Raw genomic sequence first — 19,323 nt, 5'->3', positions numbered from 1 at the left:
AGCCCACCAGGTCTTCCTTCCATCACCCAGCTTCCCTAGGACCCCCAGGGCCCAGGGCAGCAAGGGTCCTGGTGATGTGAGCTGGCTGACAGCCAAAGCCCCTTCTACCTTCTGCGCTGGGTGAGCTGGGCACAGATGCCCCATCTGCTCGAGTCTGGGCACAGTGACACCCAGTTCTCCCTCCATGGCACGGGCCTGGGCCTGCCCAGGTGAGATGGCCCTTTGGTCCCTGTGGATGGCAGTGGCTCCCCTGGCCACCGGGCCTCCGTACTTGCTGCTGATGTCCTGGATCCTCTGCTCCGGCTGCTGCTGGAGCTGGCACTGCCGGTTCTGCAGGTAGTTTTCCTTCAGGTACATCTCCCAGGACAGGAGGGCTGCCTCCTCGTTCTTCTCCAGCTTGTTCTCTGTCGGGACAAGGCTGGGTCAGACAGAGGGGACTTGAGCCCACCTGAGGCCCGGCCCTGGGGCCCTGGGTCTGTCACCCCCTCTGCCCCACTGCCCCCATGGCAGCCCAGCAGTCTGAGCAGTCAGTGTGCCTGCTGAGTCTCCCGTCTTCTTAGGAACCAAAAAATTGGAGCTGCCACCCCCACCCCCAGGTCCCCGCCTGTGCCCAGGGTGGCTGCACGTGTGCCCAGCAGGAGGGCACTCACTGAGCTGCTTGTGCCTCTTGGCTGGGATCTTCAGCACCACCCTCTTGACCAGGAGCTGCAGGTGGCTGAGGAGGATGAAGGGGGGTGGCGCAGGTGGCCGGCCATGGTACTCCTCTATCAGGTCATGGCGCTGAAACTTCCAGATCTGGTCCGTGTGCTCCTGGACCTGCTGGAACGTGTAGCTGGCAGGGAGGTGAGGGGGAAGGGCAGGTCAGTATGTCTGCAGGAGACAGACGCAGGTGTCCTGTGGGTGCCCATGGACAGCAGAAGCAGCCAGCACAGGGGGACAGCGTGGGACATGACACGAGGTGGACCAGCCTCCTGAGAGCCCGGTGAGAAAGCAGACAAGCTACGTGGCTCTCAGATGCCAAAAGCCTTCTTACATGGCAGAAGGGGGGACAGACACCAATTGCCATCGACCTCTGGGAGGGATGATCTGTTGATCTGACACCAGCTGGTGTCACCCCGAACTGTGTGCAGACACCACCATCTAGGTGTCTTGGGCTGGCCTGGCAGAGGATGTCCCAGACAGACGACTGGCCTTCCTGCCAGCCTGGCCTCTAGTTCTCAGTTCAAGTGGGGAGGACTCTCGATGTCAACACAGGGGGCCATCCCAGGACTCAGCCGATGAAAGGGGAGATGGGCACCTGACGAGCTAGGAGGGGGAGGACTTCCAGAGGCCACGAGTCCCTGGAGCGTGCCTGCAGTGGTGGACAGGGCAGGGTGCCCAAAGGGCTTTCTGAATTTCGGGGAGTGCCAGTGGCGGGCTGAGCTCTCCTTGGCGGGGCTGCTCACTCTCAGGCCAGCAGCGGATCAGGGAGCCCGAGACACCCTGGGGTTCTGGGACCCGGCCCCAGCACCAGGGTCTTCATTCTTAGTGTCTCCTGCTTTCCGACTCCTCTTAAGCCATCTCAGCATTCCCTGAGCTCCAGGTTTAAGACCCACAGAAGCCTAATGGGCCCCCACACCCTGGCTAGCAGCTGCTACACCAACCAGAGATCTACAGTAGAGGGAGGTCCTGGGGCCGAGATGAGAGCAGTCCACCCAGGTCGGCAGGACAGGTCACCTGTTTTGTATCTTTTGTTTCACCAACAAAATAGCAAAGGTCTAATAAGATGGAATGTTTCAAAACACCAAGTATTTTTTTTAACTCCTAGATATTTTCAAAGAGAAGGAAGAGCTACTGTATCAGCTTCCTATGGCTGCTGTAACAAATCGCCACAAACTTGGTGTCTGGAAACAATCCCATAGTGCTCCTGGGCTTCTGGAGGGCAGAACCTCCCTAGCCCACTGCAGGCGACACAGGGCTCTTCCTCCTGCAGGCTCCGGGAAGGTCTGTCCCTTGCCGTTCCCATGGTCCAGAGGCCCCTGGACCTGCTATGTTAGGCCACCCAGGTGACCCGGGGTCATCTCCCATCTCAGGACCCTGGACGTCATCCCGTCTGCGAAGGCCCCTCACCACCCCATGGCCACAGCTTCTTCAGGTTAGATGGGGACATCCTGGGGTGGGGTTATTCAAGCCCCTCCCTAGGGAGCTGCAGGTCACCTCTGCTCTGTGGGTCCCGGGGATGCTACCCACAAAGAGCTGACCCATGACTGTGGGTGACACACAAAACCACTGTGAAATGGGGAGATGTGTGGGGGTCAGCCTGACAGGTGGACAGGCAGGCCGCACAGGGCCTCAGTGCCAGGAACGGGTCTCAAGGAAGCCTCAGCACACACCATCAGAGGGGTCAGCAGGGGCCGCAGGAGCACGCCCAGGAAGTGAGGACACAGCAGGACACTCAGGGGACAAGGGGCAGCCCTGAGCAGCCAGTGGCCACCACATGTTCCCAGGTGGAGCTACGGACTTGAGGTGGCACGGTCAGCATGGTCAGCACCCCCAGATGAGCAGGACACATGTGTGTTCTGGGTGCCCCAGGAGCAGCGACATGGACAGGCCAGTATTGCTGTGACCAGGGAGCTGTGGCCATGCGTGTGGCCCTGGGATGTTAGAGGTGCCTCCATGGGACAGGCATCCTGGGCGGCCCTCTGGGAGGACACAGGCTAGTGTGGGGCCCAGGCGGGCCCTGGCACGGCGCCCGCCCACTGGCACTCACTTGAACATGGCGATGAGGAGGTTGAGCAGCAGGATGTTGGTGAAGAGCAGGTAGAGGCACAGCAGGAGGACCGTCAGCCACTCGGGGAAGGCCGGTGCCTGCCCCGCTGCGTCGCTCTCGGGGCACTTGGGCTTGTAGGGGTCTGTGCCATTGGGGCTGCACTGGTCCATGTTGAAGTTCACGCCTGGCATTGGGAGGGGGTGGGAAAGCCAGGGACAACACAGAGTCACAGGTGTGGCTGGAAGGCACCCAGCAGCCAGGCACGGCCAAGGGTCCCAAGGCCTGGCACCTGAACACCCAGTGAGTGCAGCGCCAGCTCAGGCCTGGACAAGTCCAATGAGCGCATCTATCCACATCCAAGCATCCTCTTCAGGGAGGACACGTGAATGCCAAGGTTAGCCCAGAGCCAGAGATGCCCCAGGTTGGCATGCGTCAGGATCCAGCCCCCCACCTGGCACTTCTGAGGCCACAGTCATGGGGAGACACGGGTCCCAGCCCTGGGGGAATTCAATTTGGTTGAAAAGTATTTTAAAAGAAAAAAATTAACAACAGCATGAGAAAATCAAATACTTAGAAATAAATTTAACAGAAGGAGCATAAGACTTGTACACTGAAACCGCAGACTGTTGTTGCAATAAACTAAAAATCTCAATAAGTGAAAAGACATCCTGTGTAACAAGCCAAATTCCAGATTTTTTTTTTAGAGAAATGGATGAGCTGGTCCAAAAATTCATGTGGACCCCAAGGGTCCAGAGGCCAAAGCAATCTGTAAAAGGAGGAACAAAGTTGGGGTACTGGCCCCCCATGTCAAACTTACTACAAAGCTATAGTAAGCAGGACAGTGAGGGGCTGCTGAGGGACTGGTGTGCTGACCAACAGGGCAGAGCCGAGCATCCAGAAGTCAGCTCTGACCTTCAGTCGACAGGCTCTCACCAAGGAGGCAGACAATTCAGTGAGAAAGGACAGTCCTGTGAGCAGGCAATCCCTGACCGCTGAACACCCACACGCTGAAGAACGGCACCACGCCACCCACCAAGGTCATTTAAATGGTCAAAGGACTGAAGAAGGAGCCAAAGCTATAAAAGTCTTAGAAGAAAAGCAGACATAAAAATCTCCGTGGCCGTGGGTCAGACAATGGTTTCATAGACGGGACCACAAAGCACAAATGGTTAAAAAAAAGATTGCTCAGTTGATCTTCATCCAAATCAAAGATCTGCATGCTTCAAAGAGAGTGTTTTCCTAAAGAAAGTGAAAGACGTGGTGACAGAATGCAAATCCTCTATGTGCTGAGGGTCTGGTGTCACAATTCTCACTTCTCAACAAGAGAAAAACAATAAAGAACCGAGGGAAAGTGGGTGAAGGGCAGGACTAGCCATTCTCCAAGGAAGGGGTGCTCGGCACCGAGCCCAAGGGAAAGCCAGTCAAGACCTCCTAAGCTGCCACAGCCACCCACTGTGACGATGATGAGCAAGGACAGTCCTGGGTGCTGGCGAGAGATGGGGGCCTGGCCCCCTCAGACCTCACGGGGGCACGTAGGAGTGCGGCCACAGGGACTGCCATCAGTGTTCACGACCACATCGTTCACGGGAGCCAGGTGGCAGCACAATACACTACGATGAAAGGAAGCACCACACCGCGTCCCGCGGAGGGAGCCAGACGCCACATCAGACCCATTTCCCTATTTACAGAAACCTCAGGGAGGCAGACGCAGGTCCACAGGAAGCAGACCACAGTGCCCCATGCTGCAGGGAGGGGGAGGGAGGCCCTGCCGACGGGAAGGGGCGTCTCTCAGGTGACGTGAAGGCTCTAAAAACGCTCAGAGCCGTTGGCACGGACGCGGTGCAGGTGGCTGGCACGTGGCTCACGCGAAAGGACGCTGTTTAAAAAGAGCAGCCACTCTACAGACAGGGCTCCCTGTCAGATGGGGGGACTTCTGCCTGGGGTGGGGGGACAGAGCAGCAGGTGGCATTTAACACTGGGGCTGGGGCTGGGGCTGACGCCCACACCCTGGCTCCCTGGTGACACCTTGTGACTCAACTGGGCCATGGTGCTGCTGACGGAGCAGTGGCCCCAGCCCTCCCCGTCCCCTGAGCGTCCCCATCCCTCCCGTGTCCTGGCCCAGCCGCGCCCAGCGCCTACCATCAATGTAGGCCGGGATCTGGCCGAAGATGGTGAGGTAGGAGTGGTAGACGACCCCTCGGAAGATCCAGTCCACCCGGCTCTCGTTGTGGATGAGGATGGCCTGCTTGGCCACCCCGAAGGACACCACCCAGACGGCCAGCAGGAAGAGGAAGAAGAAGACGTCCTTCATCTGCAGAGACAGGCACCGGCTGCCGTGCGCCCCGTGCTCCTCGGCCTGCCCGGGGAGATTCCCGCAGTGCCCAGCCGTGGTGGAAGACCACCTCCACCACACGGGGACACGGGAGGCCAGGTTCCTCGGGCAGCAGCTCTGGGCCACCATATCCCCATAGAGCTCACCAACCCCCCGGGGAGCCACTGGGACAAGGGGGGTCAACAACCCCGACGGGGGGGGATGCACCGCAGGGGAACAGGGTGGGAGCCAATGCAGAGGTGGGAAGAGCAGCCGAGATGACCGGAGGGGGGGCCGCAGGGGCAGAGATACGAGGGGTTTGGGAGCCTAGGGCGCAAGGCCAGGCCGGGCGGCCCCTCCCTTACCATCCGCTTCACGATGATTATCTTGGGCCCCAGAGTCTTGCTGACAGTAAAAATGTGCATCAGGCGGAGGCAGAACATGATGAAGGCCAGAGAGAGGATGATGCGCCCCGGGTACAGTGTGGACGGGATGAGCCTGGCAGCCGGGTAGGGCAGGAACACTGGCCTCAGGCTCTGCTCCCCAGACCCCTGTGGCTCCAGAGCCTGCCCCTAGCCCCCGTCCAGCACTGGGGGCTCTGGGAGCCTCGAGGGCGAGGTCAAGACAGAGCCTTGGGACTCTCTTCAGAAGGGTCCAGATGCCCAGCCTCAGCAGGGCAGCCAGGCGGGGACGTCCTGGGAAACAGGATGCTTGTCATGGAGAGAGGGTGCCGCAGCCTTCTAGACCAGGGCCACAGGGGCTAAGAGTGACCCAGCAGGAGGGGTGGGGAGCACAGGGTCTGGGGAGGGGCACTCCTGGCTGCAGTTGGTGGCCCTGCACATGGGTGCCATCCAAGGTGGGTTCCTCCAACCCCTGAGGGCAGACACAGCAGGACCATCACATCACCCAGGGACGATGGCAGTCTGGGGCTCAGAGCAGAGCCCAGCCCTGGGCGGAGGCTGAGCTGCTAGGGACAACGGCGCCACACAGGGAGGGGCAGAGGGCCTGGGGCGGCTCACCGGCAGGTCAGCCCCACTATGAAGAGCAGGATGGCAGCCACATCCAGCTTGTTCCAGAAGTCGCTGAAGTACAAGGACGCCATCTTCCTCAGCCCGCAGTCGTCGGGGTCGTAGAAGAGCTACGGGAGACGGCGGCCGGGGGCCGAGAGGCCGTCACCACGTCACACGGGCACCTCACACTCCCTTCCTCAGTGGGCGGTGAGAGGGGCGGGGAGTGGGTCAGGGCAGAGCGGGCAGCATGGGGCAGCGGGCTCTCACCAGGCTCTGCTGCCAGCTGAAGCCCTCCCTCCAACCCGTGACCTGCCCAGCGAGACGCGTGAGTGCCTGTGCACACGTGTGTGCGTGTGTGCGTGTTGTGCCAGCAGCTCCCCGGGATCTGCCCTGGCAGCAACTGGGCCTGTTCTCTGAGGCAGCCCAGAGTGGAGGGGCCGGAGGGGACCTGGAGCCCTGTGGCTGCCCAGGAGGAGCCCCACCGCCTGGTGGCAGATGTCGTCCCCGGGTCTGAGGAGAGTCTCGGGAGAAGAGCACGTTCCTCGTCTGAGGCCCCCCTGCCAGGCTGGGCTGGGGGAGCATGGGGACCTCGGCCCCTCGAGGAGAGATTCCAACTGCAGAAGGAGGCACTGGGAGAAACCACGGGCCAAGCAGGACCCAGCACTCTCCCGACCTGCCCAGTCCAGCCCTGTGCTTCCTTCCTGGGGCTGGACCTCCCCAGGGACCCCCAGCCGGCAGGATGTTAACCCAGGGTAAGCATGACTTCTCTCCGAGGCCTGCAAGGTCAGCAACCAGAGGTCATGCTGAACAGAACCTTCTTCCATAGGGCCTAGCCCAGCCCTGAGGGACACATCAGCCTAGCCCATCCACCTGCTGCCGCTAGGGGCTGGCATCTTAGATCTGCAGTGGGGACTCTCCACGCTGACCGGGCCCAAAGGCCCTCAGGAAGTCCTGGAAGGTGACCCCAGAGCGCAGAGCTGGGCACGTGCTGCCAGGCAAGCACGTCTCCGTTTACCTGGGCTTGGGCCACTCCAGGTGGTCCAACAGTGAGACGGGGCGAGGGGCAGGTGGGCTGTGCAGGATCACTTGACCTCTGGAGGGGCCAAGGTCAGCCAAAAGGGTGCTCAACCAGTCGATGTGACAGGACCCAGTAAAAGCCCTGGGCACTGAGGCCCCAGGGAGGGTCCCTGGTGACATGGTCCCATGAGAATGAAGTGCTGCACAGCCGCACAGGGAGGACCCAGGAGGTCTGGGTGCAGGACTGTCCTGGGGTGACCCTCTGCCCTTCCTTTACTGGGCTCAAATCTCACTTAGGCTGGGAAGAAGGGGGGTGGGGACTCAGCCAGCCCAGCTCCCGCAGCCTGGGTGGCCCAGGACCCCACACCCGGCCACGCCCTTCTCAGGGGTGAGAGCCAAACACCCACCCAAAGCCCCTCTGGTGCCAGGAAGGAGGATGTCTGTGGGGTGCCCGCTGCCAGGCCCCCCTGGGCGACCAGGGTGCCTCCTCTGCCCAGGGCCCCACTGGCTCCTCAGGGATGGGCCAAGGGTCCACTGTGAGAAAGCAGCCAGGCTGGCTCTCCCAGGCAGGGAGTGCCCGACGGACACCATGTGCCACCGTGGGGAGGGGTCCAAGGACTGAGAGTGCAGGGCAGGCACACCTGCCGCGTCTCCTCGCACACCAGGGAGAAGAGCCAGAGGTAGATGAGGCACTCGCACCAGGAGGGCGCGGGCTGGAAGTCCACCATGAGCACGTAGGCCAGGAGGCAGAGGAAGGCAAAGTAGGACAGGATGTTCAGGTGGAAGATGACCACGGGCGCGTTGAAGAAGGCACGGGCGCGGGCCGGGCCGCCCAGGGCCTGCAGCCTCTTCTCCCTGCAGGTGCAGCAGCAGACACCAGAGGGCGCACGTGAGGGGCCGAGGGTGCCACAGTCCCACCCATCACCACCAGAGGGCCCCATTCTCCTGAGATGTGACCCAGGAGTGGAAGGTGTTGGGGAGTGTCACCGGGCATCAGAGGTCACATGGTGGTTCTGGAGAGACCCTCACAACCAGCCTGGGTCTTTCTGGCCCTCTGGACCCAGGACCTACCCCCACAGGAGAAGGGGTCGGACCCTCAGCCCAACACAGTGCGGACCCAAAGGTCAACCCCTGCGCATCTGCCCAGGGCCACGGACACGGTGACTCCCACTGGGGGGCAGTAGGAGCCCAGCCTCTCCTGGGGCTAGGTGGACACTCGACCTCAGGTGCCCCCATAAGGGGGGACCAGATGGCCACCCGGGCTGGGGCCCCAGCTCTGTCCCTGGGCTCCCATCCAGTTCCCAGTAAAAGAGGCTGAGAGCTCAACTGGATGCCACGCTTCTGGGGAGGCCACAGGGGATGCTGGGCCAGGCCTGAACCTGCAGCCACCATCAGCCACCACTGTCCCCTCTCGACCTCGGGGCACTGTGGCCCACCTGGACTGGCTCAGGTCGGTGCCAGGGGCCTTGACCATCCCCAGGAAGCTCAGCTGTGGGACGGGCTGGCAGGTGGGTGGCCCTCGGGGGTGTCGGGGGCGTGGGGGTGGGGTCCGTGGGGGTGGAGGTCCATGGGTGTGGGGGCCTGTGGTGTGGGGGCCCATGGGGTGGGGGCCCGTGGGTACAGGGCTGTGGGTGTGGGGCCCGTGGGTGTGGGGCCCATGGGTACAGGGCTGTGGGTGTGGGGGTCCGTGGGTTTTGGAGGCGTGGGTGCAGGGGCCCGTGGGTGCGGGGACCCATGAGTGTGGAGGTCCATGGATGTGGGGGGCCATGGGTGTGGGGTCCATGAGTGTGGACATCCATGGATGTGGGGGGTCCGTGGGTGTGGGGGGCCATGGGTGTGGGGGGCGTGGGTGTGGGGGTCCGTGGGTGCGGGGGCCCATGAGTGTGGAGGTCCATGGATGTGGGGGGCCCGTGGGTGCAGGGGCCCGTGGGTGTGGGGGGCCATGGATATGAGGGGTCCGTGGGTGTGGGGGGCCATGGGTGTTGGGGCCCGTGGGTGTGGGGCCTGTGGGTGTGGGGCCCATGGGTACAGGGCTGTGGGTGTGTGGGTCCGTGGGTTTTGGAGGCGTGGGTGCAGGGGCCCGTGGGTGTGGGGGCCCATGAGTGTGGAGGTCCATGGATGTGGGGGGCGTGGGTGTGGGGGGCCATGGGTGTGGGGGGCATGGGTGTGGGGGTCCATGAGTGTGGGGGGTCTGTGGGTGTGGAGGTCCATGAGTGTGGGGGGTCTGGGGTGGGGGGCCATGGGTGTGGGGTCCGTGGGTGTGGGGTCCGTGGGTGTGGGGGGCCATGGGTGTGGGGGGTCTGTGGGTGTGGGGGGCATGGGTGTGGGGGTCCGTGGGTGCGGGGGCCCATAAGTGTGGAGGTCCATGGATGTGGGGGGCCCGTGGGTGGAGGGGCCCGTGGGTGTGGGGGGCATGGGTGTGGGGGTCCGTGGGTGCGGGGGCCCGTGGGTGTGGGGCCTATGGGTCCTCCCTCCACCTCCTGCCCACGTGCATCCCAACCACCCTGGGGCCCTGGCACAGCGGCAGGACACAGGCCCCTTGCTCCCAGGGCCCCCAGGACCACCCGCAGCTCCGAGGCCTGCGGCCCTGCTGCACCTGAAGGAGACGAGGCCAGTGAAGAGCAGCGGGAAGGCCAGCATGCACAGGATCACCCGCCACAGCCCGTTGTCCACGCAGAGCTGGCCCCACCACACCTTGGTCAGGAAGGCCTGTGGACAGCGGGGGTCTTGGGATGGTGGGCACCCCAGCCTGCCCTGATCCCACCTCTCATCCCACCCAAGGGTGACACCACACCCTCGGTGACCACCAGAGTGCGCTCTGAGCCCCCGCTGCAGGTGGCCAGCACAGGACAGGTGCCCTTGCAGGACGGGCTCCAGAGGGGCAGAGCTGGGCGGTGGTCCACAGTGGTAAGGGGTGGACAGTGGGTCTCACACCAGGGGGGTCCACCTGTGACTCCATCCATCTGTCCTCCCTTCTTGAGCTGAGGGTGCCCTCCCCGCAGGGTCCCCAGGCCCCACAGTCCCAGGCTCTCACTGGGACTCAGCTGGCCCTCTAAGCCCCTGGGGGTGGGGCCAGGACTCCTCCTCCCCAGGTCACATGGAGCCGCCTGGACACGGTGGCAGCCTGACACTGTGCTGGGAGGAGCCCCCAGAGTTGGGGACATGCCTTGTGCCAGGCTGTGGTGGCCCCTGTCCTGCTCTGCAGCAGCAGTGAGCTGCCCCGTCCCTCCTGAAGCCTAGAGGCCCACAGGCTGACCGGCTGCTGGGCCACCTGGGGACCTCCTGCTGCTCCCAGGCAGGAGCCCCACTTTGGAGTGAACCCCGGCCTCCACGGCCGACCGCCAGCCACTGGCTCTTTTTTCCCTCTCATTCTTTGTGGGTCCTGGGGATGGGACACAGAGGCGCTTTACCCTTGAGTGACGCCTCCAGCCCTTTTGCTTGGGACAGGGTTTTGCTAAATTGCTGGAAGTCTCACTGAGTCCTCGGGGCCGGCCTTGAGTCTACCCTCCTGCCTCAGCCTCCAGCTGCTGGGGCCGCGGGGTGGCTAGGGCGCCTGGCCACACCGCTGCTTGTTCTGGGCACCGGTCTCCTCGTCTACGGGCTGGGAGGCGGCGTCCTAGGAGGGGGGCGTGTGGCCATGTGAGGGGTCCCTGTCACCAGGAGTGAACGCCTATGCCGTCTGCATGAACTGGAGGCTGTGGCCGTCCCAGAGCACCCAGGCACTGCCGGCGGCCCTCAGCGGTCACCTGGATGCCGCCGTGAGACACGAACTTCATGTCCTTGGCCTCCAGGGCCAGCTGCAGGCAGGTGGTCTTCCCCCAGGCCTCCGACACGCGGATGAGCAGCTTCTGGGCTCTCTCTTCATCCTTCCGGTAGCACTCGGTGAAGACCCCTGGGCAGAGGAAGATCTGAGTCAGAACAGCAGGTGACAGTCACCAAGCCTTGGGGACAGTCAGAAAGCGAGCCCTCCAGAGGGCACCCTGGACTGAGATTTTGCACATGGCAAAACAGGCAGGTGGAGCTGATGCCCCCAAACATCCAGGCCAAGAGGCAAGGACCCCAGGGTGACAGCAGGTGTGTGAGCCAGGGTCTGGGCCCAGTGTCCCTCAGCGCTCACCGATGGCTCTGTGTTCAAACTCGTCCGCCAGGGCCAGCATCTCCTCCGAGCTGTCTGTGTCCTCCTCCTCCTTGGACAGCTCCTTGAGGATCTTGCTGCACGCCAGGGCTGCGGCAATACAGTCCTGGCTCTGGGGACACCAGGGGAGCAGTGAGGCCTGGAGCCAGCCAGGGCCACCCCTGCCCAGGACCAGGCACAGCCAGGCACAGTGTGGGCTGTTACAATGGCCTGCAACCACTGCTGATGGCCACCTGCTGCACTAACTACAGAGACATCTGCTTGCCCTGCACTATCCTAGTGGACAGACGACATGGCACGTACCCTGGCCTATGAGGACCTGGAGGGCCACAAAGGACAGTCTTCCCACAGGCCTTGTTTTGCCCTGGACATGACAAGTTTGCTTGGCAGGCCTTTTTTAATCATTTATTTATTCTAGTTTGTTATATATGAGGGCAGAATGCAGTTCACTTCACATGGCACACAGAGCACAATTTTCCAAGTCTCTGGTTGTACACAAAGTATTTTCACACCATTCGTGTCTTCATACATGGACTTGGGGTAAGGATGTCTGACTCACTCCACCGTCTTTCCTACCCCCACGCCCCCTCCCATCCCGTCCGTTCCCTTTGCCCAATCTAGAGTCCCTCCGTTCCTCCCATGCCCTCCCATCGCCATTATGAGTCAGCATCCTCATATCAAAGAAAACACTCGGCCTTTGGTTTTGGGGGTTTGGCTTCTTCACTGAGCCTGATACTCTCCAACTCACCCATTTACCTGCAAGTGCCATGATTTTATTCTCTTTTATTGCTGAGTAATGTTCCACTGTGTTTATATACCACAGTCTCCCTATCCATTCATCTACCAAAGGGCATCTGGGTTGGCTCCACACTTTAGCTACTGTGATTTGTGCTGCTATAAACATTGATGTGGCTGTGTCCCTTAGTATTGGCAGGATTTAAAAAATAAAATAAAATAAAAAGATTTCCTTCCTAGAGCAAAGTTCTTATTTCTGCATCACAGGGCACTAAGTCCTGCTGTGACCAGACCCCACTGCCCTCCCTCCAAGCTGTGGGGACCCCACTTGCTGTGGGCATGGGCTTCCTTCCATTGGTCAATAGCCTATAGTTGTGTTCCAAGAAGCAAGTCTTACTACCTGTGCCCAGATGATGCCTGCTAGCTCCCGGCGGTTCTGGACGATGGCCCAAATGAGAAGGTCCCGAACCGGGTCCATGGTGAAGGTGACATGGCCCGATGAGCGCTTGTAGAGGGACCGGAGGCTCACTCCCTGCACCTGGGGGCAGCAGACAGCCCAGGTCCCACCGAGGCCCACTGGCATCAAAACCCAGGGCTGTCGGAACACCCGTCCTGCCCTCGCCCAGCCTCAGGGTCACTGTCCCAGAGACTGAGACCATAGCCTGTATTTTCAGCAGCCCAGGTCACTCTTATACACACCGCAGTTCAAGGACCACTGTTCCAGAGACATGGAGAAACTTCTGGAACAGGGGTACCCATCTGTCTCCTTTACGGACACTCTGAGACCCGTGTAACATGCCATGCGCTCAAAGCCCATCTGATGGCACCCTAGCTCTTTCAGTGAGTGAATCCTGCAGTCACCGAGCAGGACTGTGGCTGTGAGCTCTGCGAGGGGACCCCACACGGTGTCTCCTGCAGAGAGGAACTCAGGACAGGCAGGGACAGCGAGGGTCCCATCTGAGCAGCACGTGACAGCACCGACACTGAGCCCACTCAGCAGCACCAGAACCCACTCCCAGCCCCATGGTCATGTTCTCAGATGGCCAGGAAACAGTTCCCAGAGGCGGAGAGCAATCCCCACATCAAGAAGGGCAGAGCTGGGTCTGTGCGACCAAGCAGCCGCCCCGTCTCCCCAGGTCAGGCATGGCTCGCCAGGGCCAGCGGTGGGTTGCCAAACCTGGAGAAGGCAGAAAATCGCCTCGTGGACAGAAGACAAAGCCAGGTGCCATTTTAGAAGAGATAGAGAATCCAGACCAAGACACAGCCAGAAGGAAACCGAGAGAGTCGTGAGACCTGCTCACAAAGGACTCTGGGCCACACGCACTCGTGGGAGGCTTCCACGCCGGGAGGAAGACTTCGCTCCGGCCACGTAGGCGCCTCTAGAGCCGAGAAAGAAAACCCATGGCTTCCACAGAGCCACCATGAGCCAATGTCAGGACACAGCAAACACAGCCCCAAGACAAAGCTGCAGCCCAAGGCTCGTGCCCTGTGCTGCAGGAACCCGAGGATACGGGCACAGAGCACCACGTAGCACAGCTCGGCTTCACCTGGGCCGAGGCTCCAAACAGGAATCGAAGCACATTCTACTCTCAGGAAAATGACTACATGATCCACCCGACTCAGGAGTCAAAGGTCATTCCTTCCAAAGGCACCCGGCAAAGCTCAGGGCTGAGTCAGGAGTGGACACTGCCCAGGCACACACACGTGCAGAGGGCATGTTCCCAGCACTGGACGAGACCACGTCCACGTGCATGTCTGCATGTCACAGACGCAGGTGGGATGTTCCTGACCCAGCTGCAAGAAATCCAAGAGCACATGGGGGGCAGGCCGGGCTCCAGCAGAGTTGGCCCCTTTCCCTGACCAACCTTCTCTGCTGCTTGGAACTTCGAGGAAGGCAGCATTAAGAGCATTGCTGGGCCCCTAAGATTCTCTGTGGAAGCCCTAACCTGGGGTGCGACCGACCCTGGGATTTGGACACAAGGCCTTTAAGAAGGTAATGACATAAAGCGAGATTACCGAGGGGGCCCTACTCAACAGAACTGGCTTCCTTATAAGAGAAAGAGACCAGAGATGGGTGTCTCCCTCCCAACCCTCCCTGTCTCCACCTGAAGCCACCTGCAGCAGGAAGGGACACCCTGCCCCGTGGGCACTGTGACCTGGCACTCCTGGCCTCAGGACTGTAAGAACATTAATTTCTGAGGTTCGCACCCACCCCCCCACCCCGCTGGCCGCCCATGTAGCCACTGCAAACACCCAGAGCTCTGGGGACCAGCAGAGCCTGGCGCAGCGTCAGCGGTACGCACGTTGAGCTTGATGTGAGGCACAGGCAGCGAGAGCCGCGGCCGGTCGCTGTGCCGGGGCCTGGGGTACAGCGGCTGAGTGGAGTCCCCCAGGAGCTCCCGCAGCACCTGGGCCACGTGGTGCATGTGCAGCCGGGCGGCGGGCTCGCAGGCCAGGCGCTCCTCGGCCAGGACCTTGTGCAGCTTGCAGTGGAACAGGCAGGAGGGCTCCAGGTTCTCGTACAGGTAGAGCAGCGTGTCCCAGGTGACGAACTCCTTCAGCCGCACCCCATTCTCCAGGAACAGCTTAACGAACTCGGGCTTGTTGGAGATGAGAGCGGCCGTCATCGTAGGGTGCAGATCTGAGGGCTGAGAGGGAGCCCGGGGATGGCCGTCACACGGGTCGCTGCCTGGCGGAGCCAGCCTCAGTGACCTGACGGGCTGCCCTTGCCTCCAGTCTGGAGAGGACGGAGCCGGCCTAGGCCACCCGCCCCAGGGATTGGTCTGGCTTCTGAGGAGGACTCATGGGCCCAGCCCGTCCCTCCACGGGACTCACCTTCCATTGCCACTGGTCAGTGAAGATCTCACTGCGGGCGATGTCCACGCGGTTCCAGGCCACGGCCAGCTTCAGTTGATGGTCCCAGTTCTCATGGCCAAAATGGTCTTGACTCCGAGAAGCTGCGGGTGAGGGGCAGGGGTCAATCCTCCACCTGGGGCTCAAGGGGGAGCTGGGGACAGGGTGGTGGACCGCCTCTCAGTGACTCAGAGGTGAACTCAGCCGCCTGGACCCCCCGACACGCCCCGGGAAGCTCTCTTCACTCCAGGCTGGAGCCAGAGAACGTTGGGCTCTGGGCCTCGCGCACCCACTCAGTCCAGCCACGCCCCTCATGACAGGTGGCAGGGACGGACGGGAGGGAAGAGCTCACGGTGCACAGAGTCTGAGTCTGAATGCCCAGACTCAGAGCTGCCAGCCCGGACCAGCGCCCACCCAGCACTCTCTGCTCTGTCCTGCTTCACTCTCGAAGCGTGGGTCATTATTCACAGGAGAAAGGGGAGTTTGAGCCTCGCCTCACCCCATACGCCACCCCTGCGTCTGTCAGTAAAAACACTGTGACGACGGGTCCCTCTCCTGGCCCCTCTGCCCAGGGAAGCGAAAACCAACAGCTCCAAACTGGAGACCACCTAAATATCCACCCACCAATGAGTGGGAAAAGCAACCGTGGTGTAGTCACAACCCCCGGAAAAGCCCTGTTCCTACGCCGCCGGGAAAGGAGCCAGTCACGCACACGGTGGCCCGCAGGAACGGCGCTCGGAGCAGAGCGCGAGACAGGACAGAAGCGTCACCCAGCTGCCCGAGCTCTCCTTGTGGCTGAACACACAAGACAGCGCCTGGCATCCTAGTGCTGCGAGTGTGCGGCTCAGTGGTGCCCAACTCACCCACGATGCCGGGCACCCGCACACACCCACCTCAGACCCTCTGACCCTGAAAGCTGCAGCTCTGTCCCCTCCCTGACCCCCTCTGGGTGGCACCCATTCCGCTGACTCTGGATTTGAGTCCAGCTCCCTCATGGACCTGGACGCACGTGGCATTTGTACTTTTATGACTGCCATCCCTTGGTAGCCTGCCCTGAGATCCCTGCGTGTGGTAGAAGGTGCCAGAAACGCCTTCCTTTTTGAGGCTGAATACTGTTCCATTGGGTAGATGGGCCACATACTGCTTATCTTTCCACTTGTGAGTGGACACTGGGCTGTCTCTGCCCCCTAGCTACTGTGGATAGAGCCGCTGTGATCGTGGGCACATGGGCTCCCTCCTGAAGGCCTCCTGTGGTTCTTTGAGTGTGCCCCCAGTCGCTGGAGGGCTTGGAATTGCACCTGGTACCTTTTGAGGACCTGCTGTATTGCTCTCCATGGCGGCTACATCCTCTGCACCCACCTGCAGGGCACAGGGTTCCATCTCCACAGCCTCACCAACACTGGTTTCTGCTTTGTTGGGTTTTTTTTTAACTTTATTTTATTTATTTATTTAGTTTTATGTGGTGCAGGGCCTCGAACCCAGGGCCTCGCACATGCAAGGCAAGCGCTCTACCACTGAGCCTCAACCCCAGCCACTTCTGCTTTGTTTTGAACAGCAACCATCCTAAAGCATGCAAGATGGTCTCTTGCAGAAGTTTGGAATGTGCACGTCCCTAGTGGCCCGAGATGCCAAGCGCCATGTCACATATTTATTGACCACACACATGCCTTCTGTGGAGACAGTCGTTCTAGTCTAGTGTCTTTATTTTTTTTTATTTTTTAGTTTTTGGTACTAGGGATTAAACCCAAGTGTGCTCTACCATTGAGCCACACCGCCAGCCCTCTGTATTTTTTATTTTGAGCTGGGTCAGGAACGTCCCACCTGCGTCTGTGACATGCAGACATGCACGTGGACGTGGTCTCGTCCAGTGCTGGGAACATGCCCTCTGCACGTGTGTGTGCCTGGGCAGTGTCCACTCCTGACTCAGCCCTGAGCTTTGCCGGGTGCCTTTGGAAGGAATGACCTTTGACTCCTGAGTCGGGTGGATCATGTAGTCATTTTCCTGAGAGTAAGAGTTATTGAGACTGGCTTTAAACTTGTGGTCCTCCTGCCTCAGCCTCCTAAGCTGCTGGGATTACAGGTGTGTGCCGCCGTGCCCTGTTCTGTTGTCTCTTTTTTTAATTGGATTTTTTAATTGTTGAGTTGTACAAGTTCTCTTTGTAACCTGCCATTAGTCCCTCATTGACGTAGGATGTGAGAATTTTTCCTGATGTGTGGATCACCTTCTCACTGTGGAGAGTCACCTTTGACGCACCAGGTTTCTCGTTTTCATGAGTTAGGTTTGTCTGTTCTTCTTTTGTTTCCTAAGCCGTTGGGATCATTTCCGAGAAATCACTGCCAAATCTGGTGCCATGACACTTTTGCTCTGACTTCCTCCAGGAGCCTCACAGTTGGGGTCTTACATGACAAGGTCTGTCCATGACAAGAGTGGATCCTAGCACCCTGGCTGAAGACTGTTGTTGTGTACTTTTCTTTCTTGCAGCATCTTTGTCTGGAGTTGGATCGAGGTAATGCTGACCTCACAGAATGAGTTAGGATGACTTCCCTCCTCTTTAATTTTTTGGAAAAGTTTAGGAGGGATTGGTGTCAGTTTTTCTTTAAATGTTTGGCTAACTCACCAGTGAGACCACCAAATCCAGGGATTTTCTTCCTGGGGAGACCTCTGTCACTGGCTCAATCTCCTTTCTGGTGATAGGTCCACTCGGGCCTTCTATTTACTCGTGGTCTAGTGTTGGTAGGTTTCGTGTTTTCGGGAATGTGTCCACTTCATCTAGGTCATCCGATCAGTTGGTGTCTGTCTGCTCATACCAATGCGACCCTTCGTCTTGGTGATAATGTCCTCACTTTCATTTCGATTTCAGCGATTTGAGTCTTCTTTCTTTTCCTTAGTCCACCTGACTACAGGAGTATTGGTTTTGTTGTTCTTTTCGATCTCCTTGGTGTTCTCCGTTGTTTCTGTTCTCTGTGACGTTGATCTCTGTTCTCGTTTTTACGATTGCCTGCCTTCTGCAAACCTTGGGTTGGTTTTAGTTTGTCCTATTTTTCCTAGTTGCTTAAGTTTTAAAGTTAGGTTGTTGGCTTGAGAGGTCTCTTATTTAAAGATGACTATTCAGTCCTGAGGATTGAGCCCAGGATTCCGCATATGCTAGGCAGGCGCTCTACCACTGAGCACATCCCCTTAATTTTTTAATGTAACATTCAGAGACGAAGATCTCCCCTTTAGCACTGTTTTTCCATGAATTTCAGTATGTTGTATTTTCATTTCCAGTGGTCTCTAAGTATTTTGTAATATCCCTTTGATTTCTCTTTCAATTCACTGGTTGTTTGAAAGTGTATTGATTGATTTCCACAGATCTATGAATTTCCCAGTGTTACTTCTGCCACTGATTTCTAACTTTGTCACTGAAGTTATGAGCCATTATTACAATAACGCTGGCTTTTATAATCGTCCATGTATTGACCTTTATTGGAATCTTTATTTCTTCAGATGGCCGTGAGGCCCTGTCCAGTGTCCTTCCATCCCATTCTGCGGGTCTCTCCGAGCATTTCTTACACCACAGATCTAGTGGTAACAAACACCCTCAGCTTGTATTTATCTGGGAACATCTTAGTTTCTCCTTCACTGGTGAAGGACGGCTTTCTGGGTATAGGATTCTTGGCTGACACGTTATCTTTAGTACTTTGACTATATCCCTCCACTTCCTTCTGGTTCTGTAGCTCCTGATAAGAAATCTGTTTTTTGGTTTTGTTTTTGTTTTGTGCTGGATTAGAACCCAGGCCTTGTGCATGTACAGCAAGCCCTCCACCAACTGAGCCACACCCCAGCCCCTGATGAGAGATCCAGACACTCCTCCTGAGGAGCCCTGTATGTGACAAGTTGCTGCTCTCTTGATGACTTCAAGATTCTGTCTTGTCTTCTGGAAGTTTGACTGCAAAGTGTCTCAGTGTAAGTCTCTTTGAGTCACCTCACCAGGAGTTTGCTGAGTCTCCCGATGGCAGGAGTGTGAGGTGGCATGGCTCACAGCCAGCGGTTCCCTGGCCCATGCCTCTGACTGAGGAAGAGCATCATGGCACCTTGGGACTGGGGTCCCTCATCCCAAGCACCTGCAATCTGGACTCTCCCCCATTTCCCACTTTCCCTGGCCCTCACCTTTCAGCAAAGCCTGCAGGATGGCCACATCCACATCCTGCTGACCATCCTTGCCTTCCCGGAAGATGGTCAGCAGCTGCCGCTTCCGGACAATGTCTTGGATCTGCAAAAAAAAAAAAAAAAAAAAGAAAAAGAAAAAAAATTGTCCAAGTGAGATACAAAGTAATGAGTGAATGTCCTATCTCCTTTAAGGACACTTGGAATTGTGTCCCCAACAGGGAGCCTGAATCCTGAGCACAAGCCCTGCCTGTCCTGTGTGAGCTGGGCCACCATTCGCCTCCTCTCACCTTAGATGGTGATGGTGAAGATGCATAAGGACCAAATACATTGCAGTGTGGTGGCCATTAGGTGGAAAACATGGCT

The 19,323-nt window shown here is 59.0% G+C and overlaps 1 protein-coding gene across 2 annotated transcripts in view; it reads right to left on the bottom strand.

Annotated features, from left to right (window-relative positions):
• The window catches only part of TRPM2 (transient receptor potential cation channel subfamily M member 2), a 52,156-nt gene that overhangs the window by 12,850 nt on the left and 19,983 nt on the right, over positions 1-19,323 (bottom strand). For both annotated transcript variants that reach the window (XM_081301314.1, XM_081301315.1), the window contains 14 exons: positions 18,961-19,063; positions 14,793-14,914; positions 14,261-14,605; positions 12,358-12,495; positions 11,205-11,334; positions 10,834-10,979; positions 9,684-9,796; positions 7,729-7,942; positions 6,080-6,198; positions 5,426-5,558; positions 4,889-5,060; positions 2,750-2,933; positions 651-832; positions 272-404 (listed from right to left, as the gene is read on the bottom strand). In XM_081301314.1, coding sequence (XP_081157440.1) covers positions 272-404; positions 651-832; positions 2,750-2,933; positions 4,889-5,060; positions 5,426-5,558; positions 6,080-6,198; positions 7,729-7,942; positions 9,684-9,796; positions 10,834-10,979; positions 11,205-11,334; positions 12,358-12,495; positions 14,261-14,605; positions 14,793-14,914; positions 18,961-19,063 — 2,234 coding nt within the window. The remainder of the gene's footprint in view (positions 1-271; positions 405-650; positions 833-2,749; positions 2,934-4,888; positions 5,061-5,425; positions 5,559-6,079; positions 6,199-7,728; positions 7,943-9,683; positions 9,797-10,833; positions 10,980-11,204; positions 11,335-12,357; positions 12,496-14,260; positions 14,606-14,792; positions 14,915-18,960; positions 19,064-19,323) is intronic.

Source organism: Spermophilus citellus (genome assembly GCF_964194105.1).
Source record: "Spermophilus citellus genome assembly, chromosome: 7".
In the NCBI taxonomy this organism is placed as follows: domain Eukaryota; kingdom Metazoa; phylum Chordata; class Mammalia; order Rodentia; family Sciuridae; genus Spermophilus; species Spermophilus citellus.
Note: the sequence above shows the minus strand (reverse complement) of the source record. Positions and strands in the feature narration are given on the sequence as shown.